Here is a 23,043-nt window from a genome sequence, read left to right as displayed (position 1 = left end):
ATCTCATAAATTGCACAGTTCATGCTGCATGCAAGCTGAGAGGGGAAACAAGACTAGACTGGCATCGGAAAGAAAAATCATAAATTGTGACAACAAGCCATCACTATTAGAGTTCAAAGAATATTCCTTGCTGTGCATTGCTTATACTAGGGAAAACACTGCAAAATATACACTACTGCGATTCTACACAAACTGCATATACACACTAGAAAGTACAAGCACAGTTCTTATGCACATTGATTAATATGCAAGTTGAAAGTAAATATTTTTGTGCAAACCATTGATATTTCAAACTACACAACAAGACGTGTCAAAGGCATCAAATTTTATTAAAACTGTAAAAAAGTCAACTTCTATTATAATCTCCCATTGCTTATAAAACAATAGTTACATGTTTCCAGATATTCAGCCAGCACATCATTATCAACAGTTTGTCACCATAGTTGTGTATAGAGCATCATCACTGCATGTTATTATGGTACACTTGGTTTGTATCCGTATAAATGCTAATCATTACTTGCTCCAAAGAAAGGAGTGACACAAACCTAAATTTAAAGGGAAAGTTCACCAAGGCTGTTCATTCACAGGTGCTAGCTTTGGGGTTGCTTATTCCAGAAAAGCCAATTTCACCATTTATAACTCGCGCAATTTTCTACAAAAACGGATGAAAATAGCAGCAGAAGTTGCAGTTTAGGGCTTCAGCAACTTAGTGTATTCTGAATCATGGGATAAAAGCGCCAAGCTTGGCGCTTTCACCACGTTATATGGCAGGGACCATGTGTACCATCTTGCGATGGTTATGGCACTGTCCACTCACTGATTTTTACGCCAGGCTGTGTGTATTTGCATTAGATAAACAATAGTTACGTACAGCCTAGTGTGAATGTAAATGTGAATGACAATGCCATACCCCCTGGAAGATGGCCTCTGCCATATCACATGATGAAAGCGCCAACGTTAAGTTGAAGAAGCCCTCGACTGCAACTTCCGCCACTATTTCTATCTGTTTTTTTGTGAAAAATTGTGCGAGTTATAAATGGCACATGTGACCCCAAAGCTGGCACGTATGTAAATATCAGCCTTGGTGAACTTCCCCTTTAATATGTATGCATTAAATCATTCATGCATGCATATTAACAGCAACAGCAATATTTTATTACCAAACTTTCACATCACACTTTTTATACAAGACACTGAAATCCACAGAGCTTGCATCAATCTGCTGATTGCCATTCACAACAAATGCACAAGAAAGAAAAGGGAACAGTGGACCACTAGATGGCAGGTATATTGAGGTGAGGTGCATGCTGGGAGAGGAGAGCAGAGGAAAGTGAATAAAAAGTCTTGGGTCACTTACTTAAAATATCGAGAATGTGTGTTGGTATTTGTGACCCTGACATAGGAACAGGACAGAAAGTCACAAACATAGGTTTAGTTTTACAGAACACTGGAATGGAAAGCTACACACATACATGTAATGCATGGATGAGAGAAATGAGTACATAAACAGTCAATAGTGGTCACCTTGCAACTATCCTGTAATGTTTTACATGTTCAAAGCCCTCTACAGAACAGCCACCTCTCTTATGCGGTCATTGGCCACATATTTCTCTAATTTTATACAAAACTTGTGTATTGGTCAGTATAGTATATCTGACTCTAAATGACCTATGTCAAGAAATCTGTCTACTTTCATGATTTTATATCTGCATCACAATTGTTTGTATCAGAAATTAAATATATGTATCATAAATTTCGAGAGAGTTATGATATTAAATTTTATCATTACTGTCATCTGTTCCTAAATTCACCACTCAGCACACCACCTACACCAAAAGAAATATGCCACATCCACCCTCAACAGAAACGTTACTTTTTCTTGGTCCCTGTGTGACCACTATACACAGGTTTGACTGTAAATCTTAGCAGCACGGATGATCACATGACTGTGTCTTATCTTTGTTAGTGCAGAATATTCCATCTAACAATATCCACTACACACATTATTAATTTTCACACAAGTAATTAAAATATAGGCTATTCATCCCTTTCAGTCAAGACTCTCTGATAACATACCTGAATTATCCCTATACTTACAAGGGTTTATGCCTGAGAAGGTTATCGACAAAGCAATCCCATAGCAATCCCATACTGTCATGTTTTGAACATATTATATATATCCCATACTATCTTGTTTCAAACAAATTGACATAACAGTACAGTACCGGTACATACACACACACCCTGGCATCACAAAAACACAGACCTATCAACAACAACTTTGAAAGACTTGCAAGCAAATTGTAAGGCATTTATAAAGAAACGACTAAAATATTGTGAAAGGATGGCTTAATAAGAGGCTGCTACCTTAAAGCCCCACTAGCTGTACTTTTACCATTATTTTTATGATTTTACTTTCAAACTAAAATAAGTTTGTGAGAATGTACTAATTTAGGTGTGTGTACCCTTTATTATTAACTATTCACTGGGACTGGATGTGCAATTTTGAATAAGATAAAGATAACACTGTCATTAAATGTGTGCCATTCACTCATTAAATCGCAGCTCCATGCGCAAAAGCAAAAACCAAGGATACTGTGCATATCTACACTGAAATCATCACATAAACTGCACAGAGTAGTCCAATGAAATGCATAGGGGTGAATGTTTTCAACTGTGACATTGTATGTTCTGTTTACCAATTTTTGAAAATGGCATGAAATCATAATGACAGTTAAAATTGGAATTTACTTGTCAAATGTTTCACAAAGGAATGGTTTCCTAATGCAGTAAAAGCCCATATCCCTTCATAGGGTAGAATTCAGAGAAAACCAGGAGAGAATAGGAAGTTATTTTGAGGTCAACAATTAAATTTCTCGAGTTACAGCTAGTGGGGCTTTAACACCTTACAATCGCCAGAATGTTTCTATACATTTTGGATTTTATTGCTGTTTGAATAAGAAGAGTGATTTTACAGTTTACTGAGAATCCCTGTTACTAAGGAGGCAATAGATGACTATAATGTCATGTAGCAAATCACAGTACATGCTATAAAGTAAAACTGATCAAACAGAAACGTCGTTTCTGTTCTGTTCATTTGCACACAAGTGCGCATAAGCAACTATAAGCCACCAGAAAGAAAGCTGACCAAAAATATAAACCAAACAAGTTAACAGTTCAAGGATTCAGTTCCTTTCATTATTGGCCTTGCACTTTCCATCTCACCGCATCATCACCCTTCCGATGAAACTGTCCTGGCATCCTGCATAACCTTGCCAACATCTCATCAATACATTTGTACATACACTATGCATACATATGAGTTCTGAACTACTACTTGAGGGCAATGACCTATCATTCAAACAATGACCAGGTATATGGTCTACTATTGGCTTGTTTTTCAGTTCAGCAAGCCTGAAGAAATCTGGGTTAATGGTGAGCCGTATTACAATTCAGAATCACTCTAGGGGGTACATATATCAGTAATTCTTTTGAGAAGCACCCTAAGACAGGCAGATAGTACCAGGATTCTGAACCTTTTCCATTCCAACCATGGTTGGGCCCACACCCACTGTTCTCCATGGTAACAGTGGGACCCATTTACACAGGGCATTTGGGATGAACAGCTAGAGTATTTATGCAGGTGGTTTGTTTCATTAACTTACCTTTCTGTGTTCCATTAGAACCCGCTAAAAGCTGATAAAATATATGAAAGTTCCTTTCACCCTGGTTCTGACTGACAACACGCGATTTCTCGAGAAGGAAATTTGAAATCTTGCCTCCATCAGGCTCTCCACCTCTGCTGAACTGGATTTCCATGTATTTTCCTTTAAAAAAAATATTACATTTTAGGAAGCAAATCTTAGTACAATATCATCATTTTATCTGTTTATATTTCGCTTTTGAGCATCATGAGGGAAAGTTTAAAGGGACAAAGTCGGCCATTTTTCATGAATTTTGTCTGATACGAGATACTACTTATATTGTTTGACATGTTGAAAGATACTGAATAAATGGGTGACCATGCATAAATTCGACCCCAGTTTAAGACAAATTAAATGAAACCACCGCAAAAATGAATGAATGGTCATGACCATTAATTCATTTTTGCGATGGTTTCGTGTATCGTGTCTAAAACCGGGGTCGAATATATGCATGGTAACCCATTCATTCAGTATCTTTCAACATGTCAAACAATATAAGTAGTATCTTATATCAAACAAAATTCACAAAAAATGGCCGACTTTGTCCCTTTAACTCAGCAAGGATGTTATAATAGAATGTTATACTTCCTCTTACGGCTAATGCTATGTTTCTCGTGACATTGACTCATAAAACTTTCGGCTCAGAGTGATGACAAATGATGCCATGGATGAACGCCAGACAAACCTAATACAGAGTCTACTGAATGGTTCTCTTTTTCATGGATAATGAATTTCCGGGACAAAAAATTCAAACTGTAAACAGCACACTGAATGGGAAACACATGGAAGTGATAACTGGACCTGTAAATTTAAATAAATTAGAGATAATAGCAGCACTATTATCATTGATTTGACACTTTTGAACAGCTCTGGAGTAAAAACCATTTTTAAAACAAGTTCTACGATACATTTCAGGAGTGTAGGATACTTCCCAAAACAAGAAGGAAATGGAAAAGGTGACACAGTGGATGCAAGTCATCTATAAAACAATTTTGATTTGCAAACAGCATATTACAAGCAGATCTACATATTGTATTAAATACCAAAAGTACTTAAGATATGTTTTACTTGATGTTGTTTCCACACCAAAAGAAGAATGAAAAGACCGCAGGAAACTTGAACAAAAACATCTTGCCGAAAGTCAAATTACTTAAGTTGGCAATCAAATAACATGCACATTTTTAATTTATTTTCGCTCTCCCTTAATTTTTTTCTTGAAATTTTTTGGGATGCATACAGGAAGTACTTTTATTAAATGTTGGGAAGCTTACTTTATATTTGTTGGACAAAGAATTTCATAGTTTTCTGTAAAGAAGAGGAAACTTGGCAGTTCCCCATTTTTATCAAATTTTATCACGGTTTATGATAATGTAAAGACATTCACAATTCATCATTATCATACAAACATTCTGCAATGCTTATGGTTTGGAAGAACGCTAAAAAATTAGAAAAATGTATTTTTTGCTTTGTTGCTTCATACGCATACGAGGAAATAACAGTTATACCTGGTGCGGTAAATTAGAATGTTGAGTATGACATAACACCATCAGTTTGTTTTAGACTCTCTAAAATACCTTATCAACTTCCACAGAATTGAAACTCACAATCAGGAAATGTAAATAATCAAAGGCCATCGGTTCATCGCCTTGACAATCTTAAAGAGCCTTTTGCATCAAGTACGTATATACATGTTCTGCTCTTCAATGATTCAATATAGTCTTTTTGAATGTATAGTCACTGACTATTGAAAATTTTTGAAATATCCATGATATTTAATTTTACTGCAAAAAAGGCTTTGTCAAAGAAAGAAAAATAGAAATTCCAGCAACCTTTTGCATCAGATATGCCCTCTACCCTTTGTAAAAAAGATCAACTTCGTTTATTTGAATTTGTTGTTGTAGAATGTCATTGGACAATTTGGGAACAATTTTGACTGTAAATAAATAATGTGCTTTATCCAAGAAAGAAAAAATTCAGATCAGAGTTAAAACAAGTTTAGTGCTGTCTGCATGTAATTTATATATTTGCAGCAAATATGCAGAAATAATGCAATATTTACATGTAAAACAGAGGGTTAATAAAATTCCAATGTTCCCTGGATCAAAGTCCATATTACTTGTCATTTTGTGTGAAGTATAAAAAACTGCTCTGCAAATATGAAAATACACACACTAGGAAGAATGTGTAGGTTGTTCTCCTTCGGGTGTGTGTAGATGGGAATAATTTCATCCTTTATTGTCTTTGTTTGGAAAATTATTTGGCTTGAATTGCTAGATAACTTTTAAGAAATTTATGTCCTAATTTGTGCAGTTTTACTACGGTTAGTTTAGCTGTGACCTTCCTTGAAAGATTACATCGGTCTCCATAAATTTTGCCATCTTTTAGTCAGCTACTACACCCTGGCAGAAATCATCATCACAACAGTGTGTGTACGTGTAGACATCAAAAGTTCTGCTACAGGTGAAATTGTAATAGCTGACAGAGTTAGTGAGACGCAGATGTCAAGAAATAATATAACACTGAAACTCTGAAAAACTTGACAGCTTGGCCGTGATCAGCTAATGACAAATGGCGACTGGTCGTGTTGGTTCAACATAAAAGTGGGCAGCAGCAATTGAAAATTATAGCTGACAGAGTTAGTGAGACGCAGATGTCAAGAAATAATATAACACTGAAACTCTGAAAAACTTGACAGCTTGGCCGTGATCAGCTAATGACAAATGGCGACTGGTCGTGTTGGTTCAACATAAAAGTGGGCAGCAGCAATTGAAAAATATTCACAAGACAAACAAAAACAGGTGACTAAGAAAAATTTCCCAGAGTATTGATACTCACAAATCGACTCGAGTTGTTGTTACGGACAGTTTTGGCGTTGCCAAAGGCTTCTAACAAGGGATTTGATTGGATGATGATGTCTTTGACATGTTGTACTCTCCCGCCTCCGCCAGACACTTTGGCGATGTAAGCCATGATGTATTTGGCAGCCACTGTCTTTCCCGCACCACTTTCACCACTGTGAAAGACAAGGAAGAGATACTGCCATTAGAGACATAACACACCGGTATAGACCAAGTATCAAGAGTGTAAAGAAATTCTTATGGGAGTACCTCAGAGGACATGAGATTACACAGGATGGCATAAAATGGTCAGGTGTTTTGAACTTACAAGTTAAAAAAACTTGCATATTATTCTACATGTAAATGTAACCATCAGTTCAAATACCAGCATTGCATTCTGATCTGTATTTCATTGAAACTTTTGGCATGCATTCTTGTATGTTCACTTTATTTTAATCATGCTATCAGTGAGCATTTTATAATATAAATAATATTAATGTTCAAATGCACATATGAACACATATATCAAATAGACATATAAACACCATAAAATGATTATTGCATTCCTACAGTGTTTTAATACAAGGAGGTTTTGAAATGTCATATACTGGCATTGAATACAGTTTTTGAATCTTTTCGTGACAATACTTGTACATAGACCAGATAACAGACATCTATAGCAGACATATACCATGGACTCTGGAGCATAACAACCAGGTATTGAAGCCTGCATGACCTATCAAGAGATTTACTGCTGTTTTTTTTAAAATTTAGGATAAGGTACTTATAACAATGGACAGGATCACATCTACATCCCGTATATAGCTATGAGTCGACTCTTTCTGGCAACATTTCAGTAATTATTTGATAAGAAACAAACAGGTTTGTATCAAGTACTACAAAATTACAAAATTTCCAGCTGGCATTTATTTTACACCTTTTCACACCTTGCATGTCTGTCAATATTATAGACAGGGTAGCTATTGTTGTAATAACTATACAGTAATCTGGTACACTGTATTATCAACACTTTCTTTCTTCATAGGAGAAAACTAGTGTACCACATAGCCTTGTTTGCAGTCTTAAACGTAAAAAAACAGCTTTTCAGGTGTTAGTTTGCTCATGTCTGGCACCATAACAATGCTTGTACCGGTACTCACTATCCTTGGTGTTTGTTTTTGTAAATATTACATTTTTGAGTTTCTGGCATGACTTTTCAACATAAAAGCTGTTTCTGTTTCCTGTTAATTTTTGTATATTGTAGTATGGTGTTATATATTCCTTTTCATTTCCGTAATATAGTGTTTTGACCTTGCATGTTTTTACCTCGTCTGGGATTTATTCATACTTTCGTTTTTGATTTTGATTCTGAAATAAGAATAGAGCCCACACAACTTATTCATACCCTATAAATAGTTTGTTGCCAAGTCTGAAAATAAAATATAAAGCAACTTGCAAACCAAAATTATGATTGTTTAAAAGAAATAAAATGACAGACTTTGCATAGAAAAACCACACCTGTACATCACGGCCGACACGGATGACTCAGTATTGTAGGTTGAGTGGCTATCATTACAGAGTTGGTGATATTTTCACGAGTCAACTTGCAATTTGCAAGTCTTACCTCATGTTATTTATTGCAGCACGTAACGGGTATAATAAATCTTGGCAGAAAGTGGTACCATATTCACCATTGCAATATCCTGAGCTGTCTACTTCAGAACCCAGGGCACACCCTAGTACTTGTCAAATACAATTTTCGTTTTATACTGAAAGAGTACTAAGTGTTTGTATTGTCAAGTTGAAACTCTAATGAAAGTTCGCTTGGCGGAATTTGCTGTGAAAGGTGGAAGTCTAAATTTCAACATATCCTGCGATAATATGAAAACCAAACTGACACACCCATGTGAGTACTAAATGATCTTTGGAACAAAGGGTACAACAAATACATTTCATTCAATAGATGAAATGTTTTCTGAAGGCAAAGTACGGGTTGGACATCTGAAGTTACTTGCAATGAGAATACTAATTTGGAAATCAAATATTGTAGAGTGAGTCACTTGTTAGCATTAATGAAGCTGCGGAGTCAAATTGCAATGCTTTTAACGCAATTAAATCACAACAGACATGGTATTTGATTTATATAAGTCTGACAATTAAGTTAGCTGAAAATTAAAAGATATGACATGAAAATAGCAACATTTCTTTCCTGTGAGATTAATTTTCTGTGGTGCTTGAGAGAGGTGAAATGAGTTTGCATGCGTTGATGACATGTTAGAAATATGTTAACCAATGCGAGTAGAGTATGCACTGGCACATGTTCCTGTATTGTTGGCCATAAACTAGTTTGTACTGAAATTCATGCTGTACAACTCCATTTGTGGAAAGACTTTGTCCCTCCATGGCAGATCCTGTCCACAGATTTTGAACTTTTTCAGGAATAGACAATATACCGGTACGACCCATTATGATTTGTATTTTCTGAAGGTCATGTATCATTTAAAATATACAAAAACTCATTTTGTTCAGAGGACCAATATTGAGTGTCTAAATTCTATTATTTTGCATTCTATTCTGACTTTGGTTGCAGTAGCACGGAACATTTCACATGAGTTTGAAATCCACAAGAGTATACTTAAGATAGCGTGTACAACTATTTGTGGTCAACATTGAAGGTCATGGTTGGTTTCACAGCAACCAGACCACAGAAAATTTGCTTTCCTGAAATAGAAAGGAGTTTAAATTTAGAAAGAATCGGTCATGTTAGATGCTCTATACACCGGTAACATTTTAAAAGCTTCAAACCCAAGCCATCTTTTGTGCTACAGCTTAGCCCTACTATTGTTATGAGAAAATAGTCAACAATGTATGGGCCACAGAGATACACAAATGTATGCTTTTTCATGTTGCCCTGGCACACAATGCACAGGTCAAACCAAAGCAGAAGATATTGCAGAGGTTCATCACGCTTGAGAGGAATTAATCCTTTTTAAGCAGGTTGAATTTTTTGTTTGAGGCCTTTTTAGCAGATGCAAAAGTTTCTGCACAAACCAGAAATTCCTGTTAAAAACAAGTGATACTAAGTGTCCAAAATTTTGATATTTCAAAAACAATCATCTATATTTGGACTGAACATTGAATGGACGACATCAAATTATATAGAACCTGACAGTGTGTAAAATGTAGTTTGATCTTTGATTTCATCACAAATTGGTCATACTTTCAACTATGAAAATCTAGTCTCCAAACCTTCAGACAGAATGGATTAATAGTATACACTATGTTTGACCACTTGACAATATGGTAAATACTTTCAATTTCTTCAAACAGCAACTGTAAATCTGGAGAATTGACAGACTGACTTGATCTGGCTAGTCTAGGCAAGACTGTTTGCTGCCAAGGAACAATGAGCTCACACTTCATTGACTTCTGTAGATGTCATGACCATACGCTTTAGGAGATTACATCATCAGCTGAAATGAAGCATATTTCATCTGGAGAGAATCGCTGTCTGACAGTTTAATCAGGACGGTAGTGGAGTCCCTCACCTTATAATGACGCATTGATTCTCAAAGTCTATCATCATGTTACGGTACATGTTGTCTGCCAGGGCGTAAATGTGGGGTGGGTTCTCATAGGAAGCCTATTGGAAATAAAGAAAATATAAGAAAAAGGTAAAAAAAGGTAATTGTGTGTACCCAAAGTACCTTCACAACATTTAATTGAAATCATGTCTACTTGAAGATATTTCAGTTGATAAATAATGGTGCTTTGTAAGAGAATATAAAGAAACAATTCAGATTAATTCATATTGACAATAAAGTCTACAGCAATAAATCCACAAACGTGAAACAACTACAAGTATGTGTAAAATGTTTTAATATATTACATTGGCACTGAAATTTGAAAAGGAAGTCAAACAGCGTATATAGTAACGTTTACAATCTAAAAAACCCTCCTACATTTCTTGGACATTTTAAACACTGGGACCAGTTTAAACATTCTGTTGAATTTCTAATCTATTTTGATAAAAACCACATCTACAATTGCTATTCCTACTACAATTAAATCTGAAAGGCTACTTTGCTGCAGACATAAATTTCATATGCCTGGTATGTTTTCAGAAAGCAGACAGAGTAGAGTAACCACAAATATCAATCATTAAAAGAACTACGAATCCCTGGTGAGGAATATGACTCACCTATGATTGTATTTGTAACAAGTATATAAATCAAAGCAATGTGAAATTTAAGTTGTTTCTTTCAATCATTTGTATTCTTTATTATACTGTATAAAGTACATGTACCCTGAAAATTATGCCGATTTTCTTTTCTTGATGAATGTTACAAGTATGTTGATGTGATAAAATAAGGTAACATGCAAGCTACACTTGTTGTACCGGTATACTGGAGAACAGCAAAAAACAGCACAATATGATGTAGAGATGGAAGTACAAGAACAAATGTCCAATTCCCTATCATCAATCATTTGTAGCTTGATAAGAAGCCATATAAAGTAATTTTAGCAGACAGGCGGACAGAGTTCAGCAGAGTTCAGATACTGTTGATGAAGTACTGAAAAGCCTGCATGCTATTTTCCACTGACAGCCACAGTATCACATTGATTGTTAACATGACTCAGGTCTCTGTAGACGATAAAGAGTCTTTAAAGATCACTCAATCCTATATGAATCCATCAAACAAGGTCCACAATAGTGATATTATACACCATGTGACAGATGCCAGATATTGTTCTTGCAGTTTACAAAATACACTAAAAAATTTCAGCAATTTTTTGCTTCCGTTTCTTTCATTTTTTGTTGACAAGAAGGGGTGAATGAGAGAGATTTGCTAACATATGCTATTACAGTTACAGTCATATGGTGTACACAGGTTCTGGTTCAGGTCTCTTCCATGTTCCCCTTGAAGGACTACGGTATACACACTACATTCACAGATGACTTCATTTCTCAAATGCAACAATGTATAATTTACCTGTATCGGCACATATTTCATGGTTTGATTGAATTAAATGCCATGCAGTCACTTCCAGGCACAGCTTTCATGGAATTTTAGATTGCAGGCTTTGATTACTATGAGGTAAGGGTATCCTGAGAACTGGCCTGGAATATCGGAGTAATGGACCTTGAACGAACAGTCTACACGCAATTTTTCCTGTTTCAGATAACAACAAATCATGATGTAATAAGTTTTTCCTGTATCTTGAACATCATTGCACCTTCTGTGCTTTACAACACTACATTTCAGCAACACACAATGACAGTATCTGTCTCCGGAAGATCACTTGAATTAAAGGTATACTGTCACCTGTTCCAATTTTGCCACAGTTACATGTACCATGGAAAGAGAAAATCTAACCAATCACAGATTTTAAGCGGGTGGCCGCTTTTTAAACATAGTGCCCTCACATGGGCATTTTGAATACCAAGGAACGCCCCTTTGACCATATATGGGCATATTTAGATTACAGGTGACTGTATACTTTTAAGGAGAGTGTTGAAACACTGTAATTTTCCTCAGACTTCAATTTTAAAGGGTCACTTCTCAATCCCTGGCTTTCAGATTAGTTCTTGCTGACAATGAGTACTTACATGGTGTTAGCACTTTGTTTTCCATTGCAACTTTTATCAAGATTGTCAATTTGCTTTTAGATAAAGCTGACATATAAAATGACCTAGCCCCTTTCAGGAAATTTGGTTCACTGAGCAATAAAATAATTTGATAGTGGCGGATGTGGTTTCTGTTAATAGAACCATTGTTCTTTGTCAATTTTGAGATGGGTGAATTTCAGAGGAATAGTGAAACTATTTTAGTTTGCCAAATTGTAATTAAATACTGCATAAGTGTGATCTAAACTGTGCTTATCTCTTGTCGTAAAATAGGATTCAGGTAATCAGGCGTGAAATCTGTAATTAGAGATTTGACCGAAGACAATAGGATTAATACATTGGACAGACATCATCCACTATTTAACTATAATGAGCTATTGATAGTATTTATCAAAGTTCATTAGTGTAGTTTACATGTCAGTGTCTGGCCAGACACCTGGAAAAATTAATTTGAAAAGAAGTCTTGTAGTGAGAAGAGACAGTGACTCAAAGATACTGACCAGCATCAGACATCAGATGCAAATAGCTCTCTTGTGATGAATTCCATTGAGCATGGCATCTTACCATGTACATATCAACACTCATTCGTATCTTCATGATCCACAAACTATGGAATGGAACCTTGTCTATGCAAAATCATACTGACTTCAAACTTTGTCAAAATATCTTAAACTGAGCTATGGTGAAAAAATATATAGAGTACTTTGAATAACAATACTGGAGGAAAAATGGTAGGTTGAATCAAACTATTTTATTATTTAGTACTAAAATATTTATTTATTCAAGTATTATTATATATACTTAATTTATGTTGATGTGTAGAAAAATGTTTATCAGCTGCTGCTTCTGACAGTATCAGCGATGAGAATACAGTTTCTTAATTACCGGTAGTGTGAGAATTAATCTTGCCTGTTTTGTCACAACTTTTGTTTCATTTACTACAAGTTCCATTAGCAGTAACTTTTGGTGTAGCTGCTCAGTATTTTTGTTCAGTGTAATATATGACATCTTGTTCCACTCCAACAATCATGTTAAAATGTCAAAAGTAGCTGGTGTACAACCTGGGAACACAGTCTGGATGAGTGTATTGTCCAATATTATTGTTTACTGCATTCTGGTCAGGATTAGAATTCATTCATCAACAATACCATTACAAGTTGCAAACAATGCTTTGGGGGGTTTTTTGAATGGGGTTAAGCACTGCTTTTCAATAGCAGTCTCTCATGTGTGGAGGGACTGTGATGTAAACACACCTCAGGAAGCAGAATAACAAGACAATGCATTTGTTTCCAAAAGTAAAAATTATAAAAATATCACCAAGAGTTGCAACTATCATCTCTTTAATGCAACATCCTTAACCTTCATTGCTGCATGATATTTCACCTTGTTTAAAATTTTCAAGGTGCTCAGACATGAGTGAGTCATTTGTTTGAATTACTGAAGTGGCCTTGCTGTCTCAGACACAATACTTCAATCGTCTACAAAATGTGACTGATGTCACCAGGGAGTGATTGAATAGGATTTATCCTGAGGCTATTGTTCAGTCAAATCACTTTTCATAATAGAGGAAACTATACCTCTATATTTTTTCAACCTTGTTACGATTTTTCAACACATTAAAATTATACAGGTTGAGCAACACGCCTACCTTTCGTCATGACTTTCTTTTGCCTTTCCTTTGCAAAACCATACCAAAAATAGTAACACTCCTTAATGCCCAATAAAAACCAATGCTATAGACTCTTTCACAAGTAAATCCATGAGGTCAGTTCCTCATAGCACAATATATCGGTCAGTCACTTCATATACACAATTTTGCTAATGAACATGCTCTTTCAGAATTGATAATTGAGAACCAAATATTCTCGTATTCTAATTGAAATGAATGCAATGTGTTTAGTATGCAATAAAACATTTTTTCAAAAAAATGTGTAAAAAAAATGTCAGCAAAAATTTGAAAGTACTGCTCCTCTCGCTTGCACAGAATCAGAAATATAGATTGTGTATTACAGCCGTAAAGTATAAGAATTACGACATGAACGTAGCATAAATCTTGAAACAGGAAGATTTCAACTTTTGCTCAAACTTTCCTGTACAGGAAACTTGGAAGCCTTCTCCCTCATCATCAGGAATAAAAATTAGGATCATAGTGCAAATTTTAGTCTGAGAGAAAAAAATAAGTCAAAATTGAACAATATTAGAAATTTCAAATGACCACTACCTCTATATCAACTCTTTTGGAAAAAGTAAAATTTTGACTTCCACAAATGAAAGGCAGTGCAAAACTAGCAGTATTTACCATTACCCTGCAAGCTTCAAAATGAGCATTGCATGGCCAACATACCAGCAAAGTAAGATTTGAGTCTGAATATCTGTCCATGAGGGGCATAGTGTACCTTATAGACACATTTTTTTTACCATCAACATCGTACTACAGTCCTTTGCTATCATACAGTTTACAAGCATGGACCAATTTTGTTATGTATGGAGAAAAAAATTCTTATGTAAAATTGAGACTGTCTTAGTGAAAATTGAGAACATAACATTTCCCCATCAGGCAACAGCATCAATTTCAAATTTGAAATATTTATAGATTTATAGTTTGCTTCTCTTGTACAGAGGCGGTATTTCAGCAAGCTTTACTTGGTTAACGCCTACCATCATAGGAATGACAGTATTGCAGACAATTAGTCGTCCCAACACAATTACACGTACTTGATACTTTATATTTGTTAGATAGATGAATCTGTAGCAACTAGCAGCCTTGATCACGACTTATTGACAGTATCATCGTCAATTTGAACTGCAACATATGATTCACCGTCATGTGTAGCAGTATCAGTAAGCAAGGGTTTAAGTGTATCAATGTCCTTGATCAAACAGTACAGTGATAAACAAAGATAACCTTTTCACGGTGATAAGAGAAAATGTCATGTGGCCTCAACTTCGTGATTAAAGCCTTGAAACTTTCACAGCATCAGTATGCGGAAGATTAGGCCCAATATATCAGAGATGTTTCTGGTCAGGGTGCACATCACTTTATTACTTTCTAACTATGGATGTTTTCCCCAGACATGACAGTATGTTGTGGAGAGATACGACAAAAAAAATTAAGTTGACTTTCTTAGAATATTTGTATTGACGGCACATGCCATGAAACTTTGTATGATGCTATATATTATTTCTAGAAAACACCTCACATTGCTGGGGGAAATTGTGGGGCATCTTTTGTCCACGCAGTTTGATGATTAAATATGGATAAGTAATGTCATTAACTAATGAAAAATTAGAAAATAAAGAAAAAATAAAACTAAATTGCTGTATTTCTCCATCTATTCTTTTAAATGACCAAAACAACTTGCTTTTTTGTCTAAAGTTCCTGGATATGAAAACAACAGCTGTACTTTAGACTAATTCCAGTCAAAATATGAAATCCAGCAATTAACTTGACAACATGGAGTATAAGCATGGGATAATATTGATCCACTAGCTTGGACTCATCACGTGTTTCATTCTCCAATCAAAGAGTTTGGGAAAAGTGTTTAATATTAACACACAGATGGCAAGAAGTAAAACAGTTTGGCTAGTAAAGTGTATCCAACATCCAATAATGGCAATATTGTGATTTCTATTCTACATCAAATTGTGCTGTTATTAACCAAATGAATTCAACACAATGGATAGTAGGGTCTCAATACCGTTTGGAAGTATAACTATAAAACAGATGAAATATTCATTGCTTGATGGGGACAACGTTAAATTAATTGTAGGAAAAATGAGTAAGTTCCAAGCAAACTGAAAACTTGAAGACACTGACCACAGTACAATGTACATCAATATTCTGCTGAAGATTACTATTTTGGCATTCTAATCAAAAACTAGCCCCACAGTCTGATATCACATACCCGGTATAATATATACCTTATTCATTGAAGAATAAGGAAATGATTTATTGCTTAGAAACAACGTAAATCATGTAGTTTACCCTGTTATGACTCATAGTGATTCACCATCAAGGAATATTTAATTAACCTTTCACATCTGACCTTTGTACCAAAGTATCACAGAAACGTGCAATCAGTTTCTGGTTGATACACGTTTGTGAAATTCTAAACAGGTTAGTATGCACGACTGAGGAAATAAAACCACTGTAGATTGACAGCGTTTCAGTTTCACATGATGCAATGTTTTGATCCCGATATAAACTCTTGTTGTTAAAAAAGTAATTAATAGAGGGCATTATTTTATGATGTCATAAAGCACATTCTTTTTAAAAAATAAATATGTCCCTTGGTTATTGGAATATGAGTACACTACTTGCTATAAGAACGTCATTCCTCTGGAATTGTTGAAACAAATATGACAATTTTTCTCAAAATTTCTCTACTGAGGTTGGTGCCATCTTTTACTAAGATGGTGCATCCTTTCCACTCTGTAAGTTGTGATCAATAAGGTCTGGTAATAACTTTATTTTAATTCAATGTTCATGGTTTCAAACTGCAATCTATAGACAAGTTAGTTGCTGGGAAACAACAAGTGGTCTTCCTGCAATATTCAAATTTATCACTTTTTGGATATACACTGTACCTGTACCTTTAATATCAACATTAAAAATTAAAATTGTCCCACTGGATTCAGACAACTGTATAAGTTCATTCATGTCAAGGCCACTTTGACTTTTTTGAACGCTTCCTACATAATATTAAGTTTACCAGATATCAAAACTACCAGAATACTGTAAAACGCTTTGAATAAGCTGTAAGTTTCTCTAGGAATTTCAAAATTTTTTATTGTTATAAGTGGGTTTCTGTTTAAGCTAAACAGACATCCTGACCATAGTCAATATGGGGAAAAGATATAAGTACTGGCATTAGTTAAATTCAGGAAAAAAAGAAGTTTACTAAAAAGACATTTTACAGTTACTGTATTAAGAACAAAAGTTGACAAAGCTATAGCATGTGATATATTTGCAAGCAAAAAGGACCAAAGTGAATGGTAGGGATGCAGATAGTTTGGTTGCATGGCAACAACAGAATCATCATCAGATGACTGATATGGAGACCAACACATCACTAATAGTACACTGGCATGTATATGATATTAAAGTGGAAACTGTGTTTTTTTTTTACCCACAATTCACAACTGATTACCCAGTATTGCAGCTGTAGGGCTATTCTTTGTGTACATGTACCAATGGTGCAAGAACAATCAAGTCAACTGTGGATCTCATATTCCCTTCATGCTGTGACTGGGTCAAAGAAATACCAGGCGTATGGATGATTGGGCCTGACGATATCATCCGTGGCATAACTTCAAGGCATGACAGATATGCAACTTCTATAAATGAATAACTGCATTTTTTTGTAGTCCTGACTTTCCAATTTGGATATTATTCATGTGTGCAATGGCTTTGTTTGACCTCTAAATTGGTCTAACCTAATTTTTCACCTTGAGGCAAATCAGACAACAGATATGCAGCCTGAACTCAATTGATCATCCAATTTTATCCTGTTTTGAGCACAATAATGCAAATGTGGCACAAAGATTAATTACACTATATTACATAAAGGTGAAAACAAAATGGTTGAAGCAATCAGTCAAAAGCACATTTTTTGCTGCTTTTTGACCTTTGGAAGTACAATTAATAAGTAATAAACATCATGGCCATCAACAGTATTGTTTACCATATATAAAAAAAACATTAAAACACTTGGTTCTGAAGTGTACATATAGGCAAACCAAGAGGAAGAAAAGGCTGTATTGTGTATGGAGGTATACTTACAGCTCCTTGGTAAATTTCAACTTCTTTATCTGTGAAGTATTTCAGTTGTTTAAATGGGTTGACGGACACCAAAACTGGACCAATGTATGTCTGAGGTACAAAACAGTCAGGGAAACTAATAAACAGTTTCATGGGGAGGAAGAGATTTTATGAAAAATATACCATTTTGTATTTTTTGAAGATAAAATTATGAAAACACTAATAACTGTTCAGCATTTGTCAAGTTTTGGAACAGATCCAATGAGCAGTATTTTCACTGAGTAAAGTCAGTGAAGCTACGATAGGCAAAATTGGTGAATTTGCATTTTAAAATTTTTGAATACTTTGATAACGGAATAAATGACAAGGAAACTTGCTTCCTTCCTCTGCTTTTCTAGGTACTAATAACAGACTATGCTCTCAAGCAAATTCTATGGGATGTGTTTTGTGGCAGTTGGCTCACGTCAACGCACAACATGCCACTGTGTACACTACTGTGTTAGCTTTGTATCATTTACAGGATTCATGCAAGTATGACATTCAAATTTACCAGCAGCATTAGTTGGAATACCTGTAAACATCGTCATCAGAACCAAAGAATGGCCTTGACGGACATTATGGCAACACTGTAATGTAGAGTTTGCCTTCACTGGTATGTGGAATTCTGAACTTTTTGTGTTTATTTGTTTCACTCAGGATCAGCATGACAAAAATATAGACGCCCTTGATCTGTTCTCAAATTTAAAGGCGGAGCCTCCATCCCTTCAAAAGGACGCGAAGCTATGGCAGCATTCATTGTGTAAGTGGACACCAAACAGGCAACACGTGGGCACACGCTCCAGAAAATGCAACTTTTTAGTTTTCCCCGGCAGCAAAAACGCAGATAGACTGCCAAGCGGTCAGCGCGAAGTTGCTGCCGATCAAACTCTGTGGTTATATTCAAAGTGTAACACGACTGGAAGACAATTTTTTAGGAAATTCGAGTGTTTGTGGTGGGGAATCAATGACCGTTGGCGATTTGAACTGACCGTCAATCAAACGCTTGTATAAACTCTGTTTGCAGGATTAGCAAAAGGTGACAAAAGGTTGAGATCAGTTTGTGTAATTAATGTTATAGAAATCAAACATCGTACTGGCCAAGTATTTGACTGGCAGGAGAACTCCACTAATGCAAGAACCTGGGATTGAAAAGTGCGGCTTTAACACACATTACCTACATTATCAAGACATTACACATTCTGATTTTCTAATTACATGTACATAGAATGAAAATACACAGTGAAAGGATACATATATCCAGTCGTCCATAAATCTCTTCTTTAAGTTTTCCACAATGCTGGCTTCTGATATTTTGGGAAGCAGGGTCATATCCTCCACCCCTGACTGTTTTTGTTGACTGCTTTGCCAGTGGTACGCCTGGAAAGAAGTGATTTGAATTGGTTCAAAATTGATAAACATGCAACAAAAGTGAGACAATAATACATAGCTGAATAAATGATTGTATATCTTAAAGACATTTCAGTTTTCTTTAATAACCCCTCCCTATTTCCCAATATATAGGTCTATCTTCACCATGATAACAATTGGATTGGACAAAACCACTTAGTGATGATGGGGTTTATTGTAGTCCCCTCATGAAATGGATAGTCACCTACATACATGATACAAAACATATTCTACCTCATAAGGTCAAGTACCTAACTGTGCGTTTCTAGTTCTACAATCTAAACTATTGAGAACCGGAAACGCATGATAGTTTTCAGACTAAGATACATTCAATTTCAGTTACTTCACCACTTTGAGGTGGAGGAACTGCAGTTCCTTGTACCAGGACATAGACAAGCTGTATCACATACCGGTATACTATGGTACGAATCAACACATTCTCATAAATTCATAACAAAAGCAGAGAATTTAAAGCAGTTCTGCTTTTTTTCTGAAGTATTATTATGATATTGCTGATGCATCTATATACTGATAGGCAGTTTCTTTCGATAAAACCATAGTCATAGTTCCTACTGGGAAACATCTTTGTATTTTTATTTATGTCTTACAGATTTACAGGGAAAAAATATTTACATTATTGTTGAGACAGTATAGTGAAGCAAAGCAAAAAGCTGCTGCTAATGGCTTATTTATTCATTTCCGCTTCTACCTGTTATTTAAATGTAAACAAAGTTTAATGTAATGATTCCAATATCATGAGGTCGGGTTTGGTATCTAGGGTATTAAACTTATGTAAACACTGTAGCTCTTCCTACAAAGCCTAAAGCAATGACCAGGTATGCAGTAATGGATGAATAGGTGGTATTACTGTTGGTGCAACTGTTCTGTCTGTTGGAACTTGGTGCGCACTCTATCTGTTGGTACATTCCTGACTTGCAGCAACTTTCCCCCGAACTACAGTATCTGTACTGTTTGAAACATGATGTGAATGGTAAGGAGTGTGACAATGTCACTTCTAGAAGTCAACGGTGTTTTGTCAATCAATACAAAAGTCATGTATGCTTGTCACAGTAATTCAGACACTGATAAAGTTACCAAACAACACACAGGGTTCTGCTGTAAATTTTGTATACATACAATGCACAAGTGTGTCAGTGCCACTCACTGAAAAAACACAACATGGTTAACTTGTTAACTTGAGGGGAAACCCATGCCACCAAATTCACACTGAAGACACATAAACATATATCAACCATAGACCCTTGAGAAAAACGTTTTTCTTGAGGGTCTATGATCAAACTAAAAGAAAGACTGTGATCAAAGGATTATCCCCTCTTATTAGACAAAAAGCCTAATTACTGCAAATGACTCAAGTAACAGATATCATTACTTTGTACACAGGATGTCTGCTTGGGAAATTACAGTGCTGAATGTATTTCAAGTACAAAGTAAATATGTTACTTCAGTTTCAATGCATCCTAAAATAAATCTTTCTCAGATCTTCGCTATCATTTCTGTGGCTGGCTACCATTTTACTGTGTTTAAAGTGTTTAAATTAGTGTTAAAGTGAGTGGTGTTGTTATTATAAATGAATAAACAAATAAATAAATAAATAAATTATGTGTGTGTGTGTGAATGTGTGTGTGTTTGTGTGAAACTATGCAGATGGCCCCTGCAAGGTTACTAAAAACAAAGAACCCTTGCTGGGGAAACAGTGTGCGTCACCTCAGTATTGTGTATGGGTGGAGGGATTGTGGTTTATGTTTACAGTACTGCTGGTTTATGGTAATATTATGGAAGTACGAATCCTGTACCGCACATATCGTGTAAACTATATGTAGCATATTATAAAGAATCACAGATATGTCCAACAGTAAGTTTGTTGAAATGAAACACGTATTAAAGTGTAGTTGTGAGTTGAGTGGGCAGCAGAACAGTCGCCAAGGCAGCGATTGAAAGTCTTTACACTGACGAACAGGAAGTCTTTTTTCATTGTGAACTGCTTTCAACGCTACGACAACAACAAAAGTCTGAGGTCGAGCCAATCATAGACCCTCCAGAAAAACTCCTGTTTTTCTCGAGGGTCTATGAGCCAATGAACCGGACTAGTAGTAGACTCGCTCGATAGACACTCCGAACCAGTCACGACAACTTGTCCGGTCGATCGGATCACGATCGGGCGGGACTCAAGTGGCGCCGCCCTTGAATGATCCTGTTTTTGAAAACAAGTTTATTTACAGGAAAAAACTGACGATGAATCGCATATCCGCTGAAAAGAAAACGTTACCGTTTAGCTGTTCCGGGTTGTATTGAACGTTTTTAAAAGGACCTTCAATTGAGTGTGAATCGTCCAAGCAACACAAGCCTACCACAAATCATACGCATTTTCAAAAATCGGGAGGTTACGTTGGTCATATATGAGGACAAAAGAAACGCGCAAACTTTATTCACTACTTACCATAGTTCCAGCTATTATCGTCCTTCAGAATGAGTTCGATTCCGCACAAGGGTGGTGTGATACCACACGCTATCAATCCTGTCCGTTATCAATGACTAGCACCTTGGGCTTCACACGGCAAACTGTTACGTACACTTTCTTGCAAAGTCTACAAATGCGATGCACTATGGAGTGGAGTTTCGCTTCGCTTCAACAAGTTAAAACTATGTTTCGAAAAGTCACTAAACTGCAGTGAAGAACTACTTCCATTTGTTGCTAGTGTTGTACTCTATTATCACAGTTGTCCCACACAGCCTGTTTCTTCCCCGCTCCAGCAGGGCGGTACCTTTTTTCCAGTGCTTTCAGTTCCATGAAGTTGGAGGAAATCCCTGCAGGTTAAAGGTCACGGCGCATGGCATGATGGCCAGTAATGAGTCACCCCGTTTACACAGCAACGCTTGAAAAACTCGCCGTAAGCGACGCCATAAAAGGTAACAACAGGTGGCATCACCGTATCGGTATCAGTGTCACGGGCGATTGTGATTCATGTATACATGACCGGTGTAATGACAAGATATCATTTGTAGCCACATCTGTTTGGGGAAACTTTTGTCTCCTCACAAATTCATCTCAAGTCCAGGATCAAGTGTTTTCGACTTCATACATGAAATTTAATTATTCGTACCTTACGTATTACAACTATTATTTATGCTATCGACGCCCCTGAGTTATGTAACACAAAATCTGTACATAATAGTTCCAAATAAATAATTGAAACATTAAACATATGTTTGTCGTGGATGTACAATGTTGACGAACCACCTGGTATAGTGGGACTGTGGATATCAAATTAGATCTTTTAAAAAAAAATCTGATTACTTTGTAAATGGATCATCCATAGCGCTCTGCTTTTAGCATCCAGCACATTTCACACAAGGACATCTGTAAACTTTGGTGTGTGTGTGTGTATAAATATATATATATATATATATATATATATATATATATATACACACAAAATGTATACAATGTGCCCTCCCGGTTATCACAATTATGGCTTTATGGCAACCTCTGAACTTGGGAGTATTTATATATGGGAAGTGTATGTTTACATGCGAACGTTGGGGATGGGTGGAAGTGCTTATTGTTGCAATACCAAAAATCTGCCAATCACCTCAATAATTTTCAGTTTGGTAATTAAGATTTTCAAAATTCCAATATTTACATGA

At 35.8% G+C, this 23,043-nt stretch overlaps 1 protein-coding gene across 2 annotated transcripts in view; it reads right to left on the bottom strand.

Annotated features, from left to right (window-relative positions):
- The window catches only part of LOC139121887 (unconventional myosin-Ie-like), a 40,789-nt gene extending 18,597 nt beyond the window's left edge, over positions 1-22,192 (bottom strand). Inside the window, exons 1-7 of one of the 2 annotated variants that reach the window (XM_070687156.1) lie at positions 21,836-22,192; positions 19,222-19,347; positions 17,953-18,042; positions 10,090-10,184; positions 6,540-6,717; positions 3,666-3,828; positions 1,358-1,393 (exon numbers count right to left, since the gene is read on the bottom strand). In XM_070687156.1, coding sequence (XP_070543257.1) covers positions 1,358-1,393; positions 3,666-3,828; positions 6,540-6,717; positions 10,090-10,184; positions 17,953-18,042; positions 19,222-19,347; positions 21,836-21,838 — 691 coding nt within the window. In that variant the 5' untranslated portion in view covers positions 21,839-22,192. The remainder of the gene's footprint in view (positions 1-1,357; positions 1,394-3,665; positions 3,829-6,539; positions 6,718-10,089; positions 10,185-17,952; positions 18,043-19,221; positions 19,348-21,835) is intronic. The other variant, XM_070687157.1, reaches the window with a different exon arrangement.
- Between the last annotated feature and the right edge of the window lie 851 nt (positions 22,193-23,043).

This window comes from Ptychodera flava, chromosome 21, assembly GCF_041260155.1.
Source record: "Ptychodera flava strain L36383 chromosome 21, AS_Pfla_20210202, whole genome shotgun sequence".
Lineage (NCBI taxonomy): Eukaryota > Metazoa > Hemichordata > Enteropneusta > Ptychoderidae > Ptychodera > Ptychodera flava.
The sequence above is the reverse complement of the archived record's forward strand: the minus strand, read 5'-3'. Positions and strand labels throughout refer to the sequence as shown.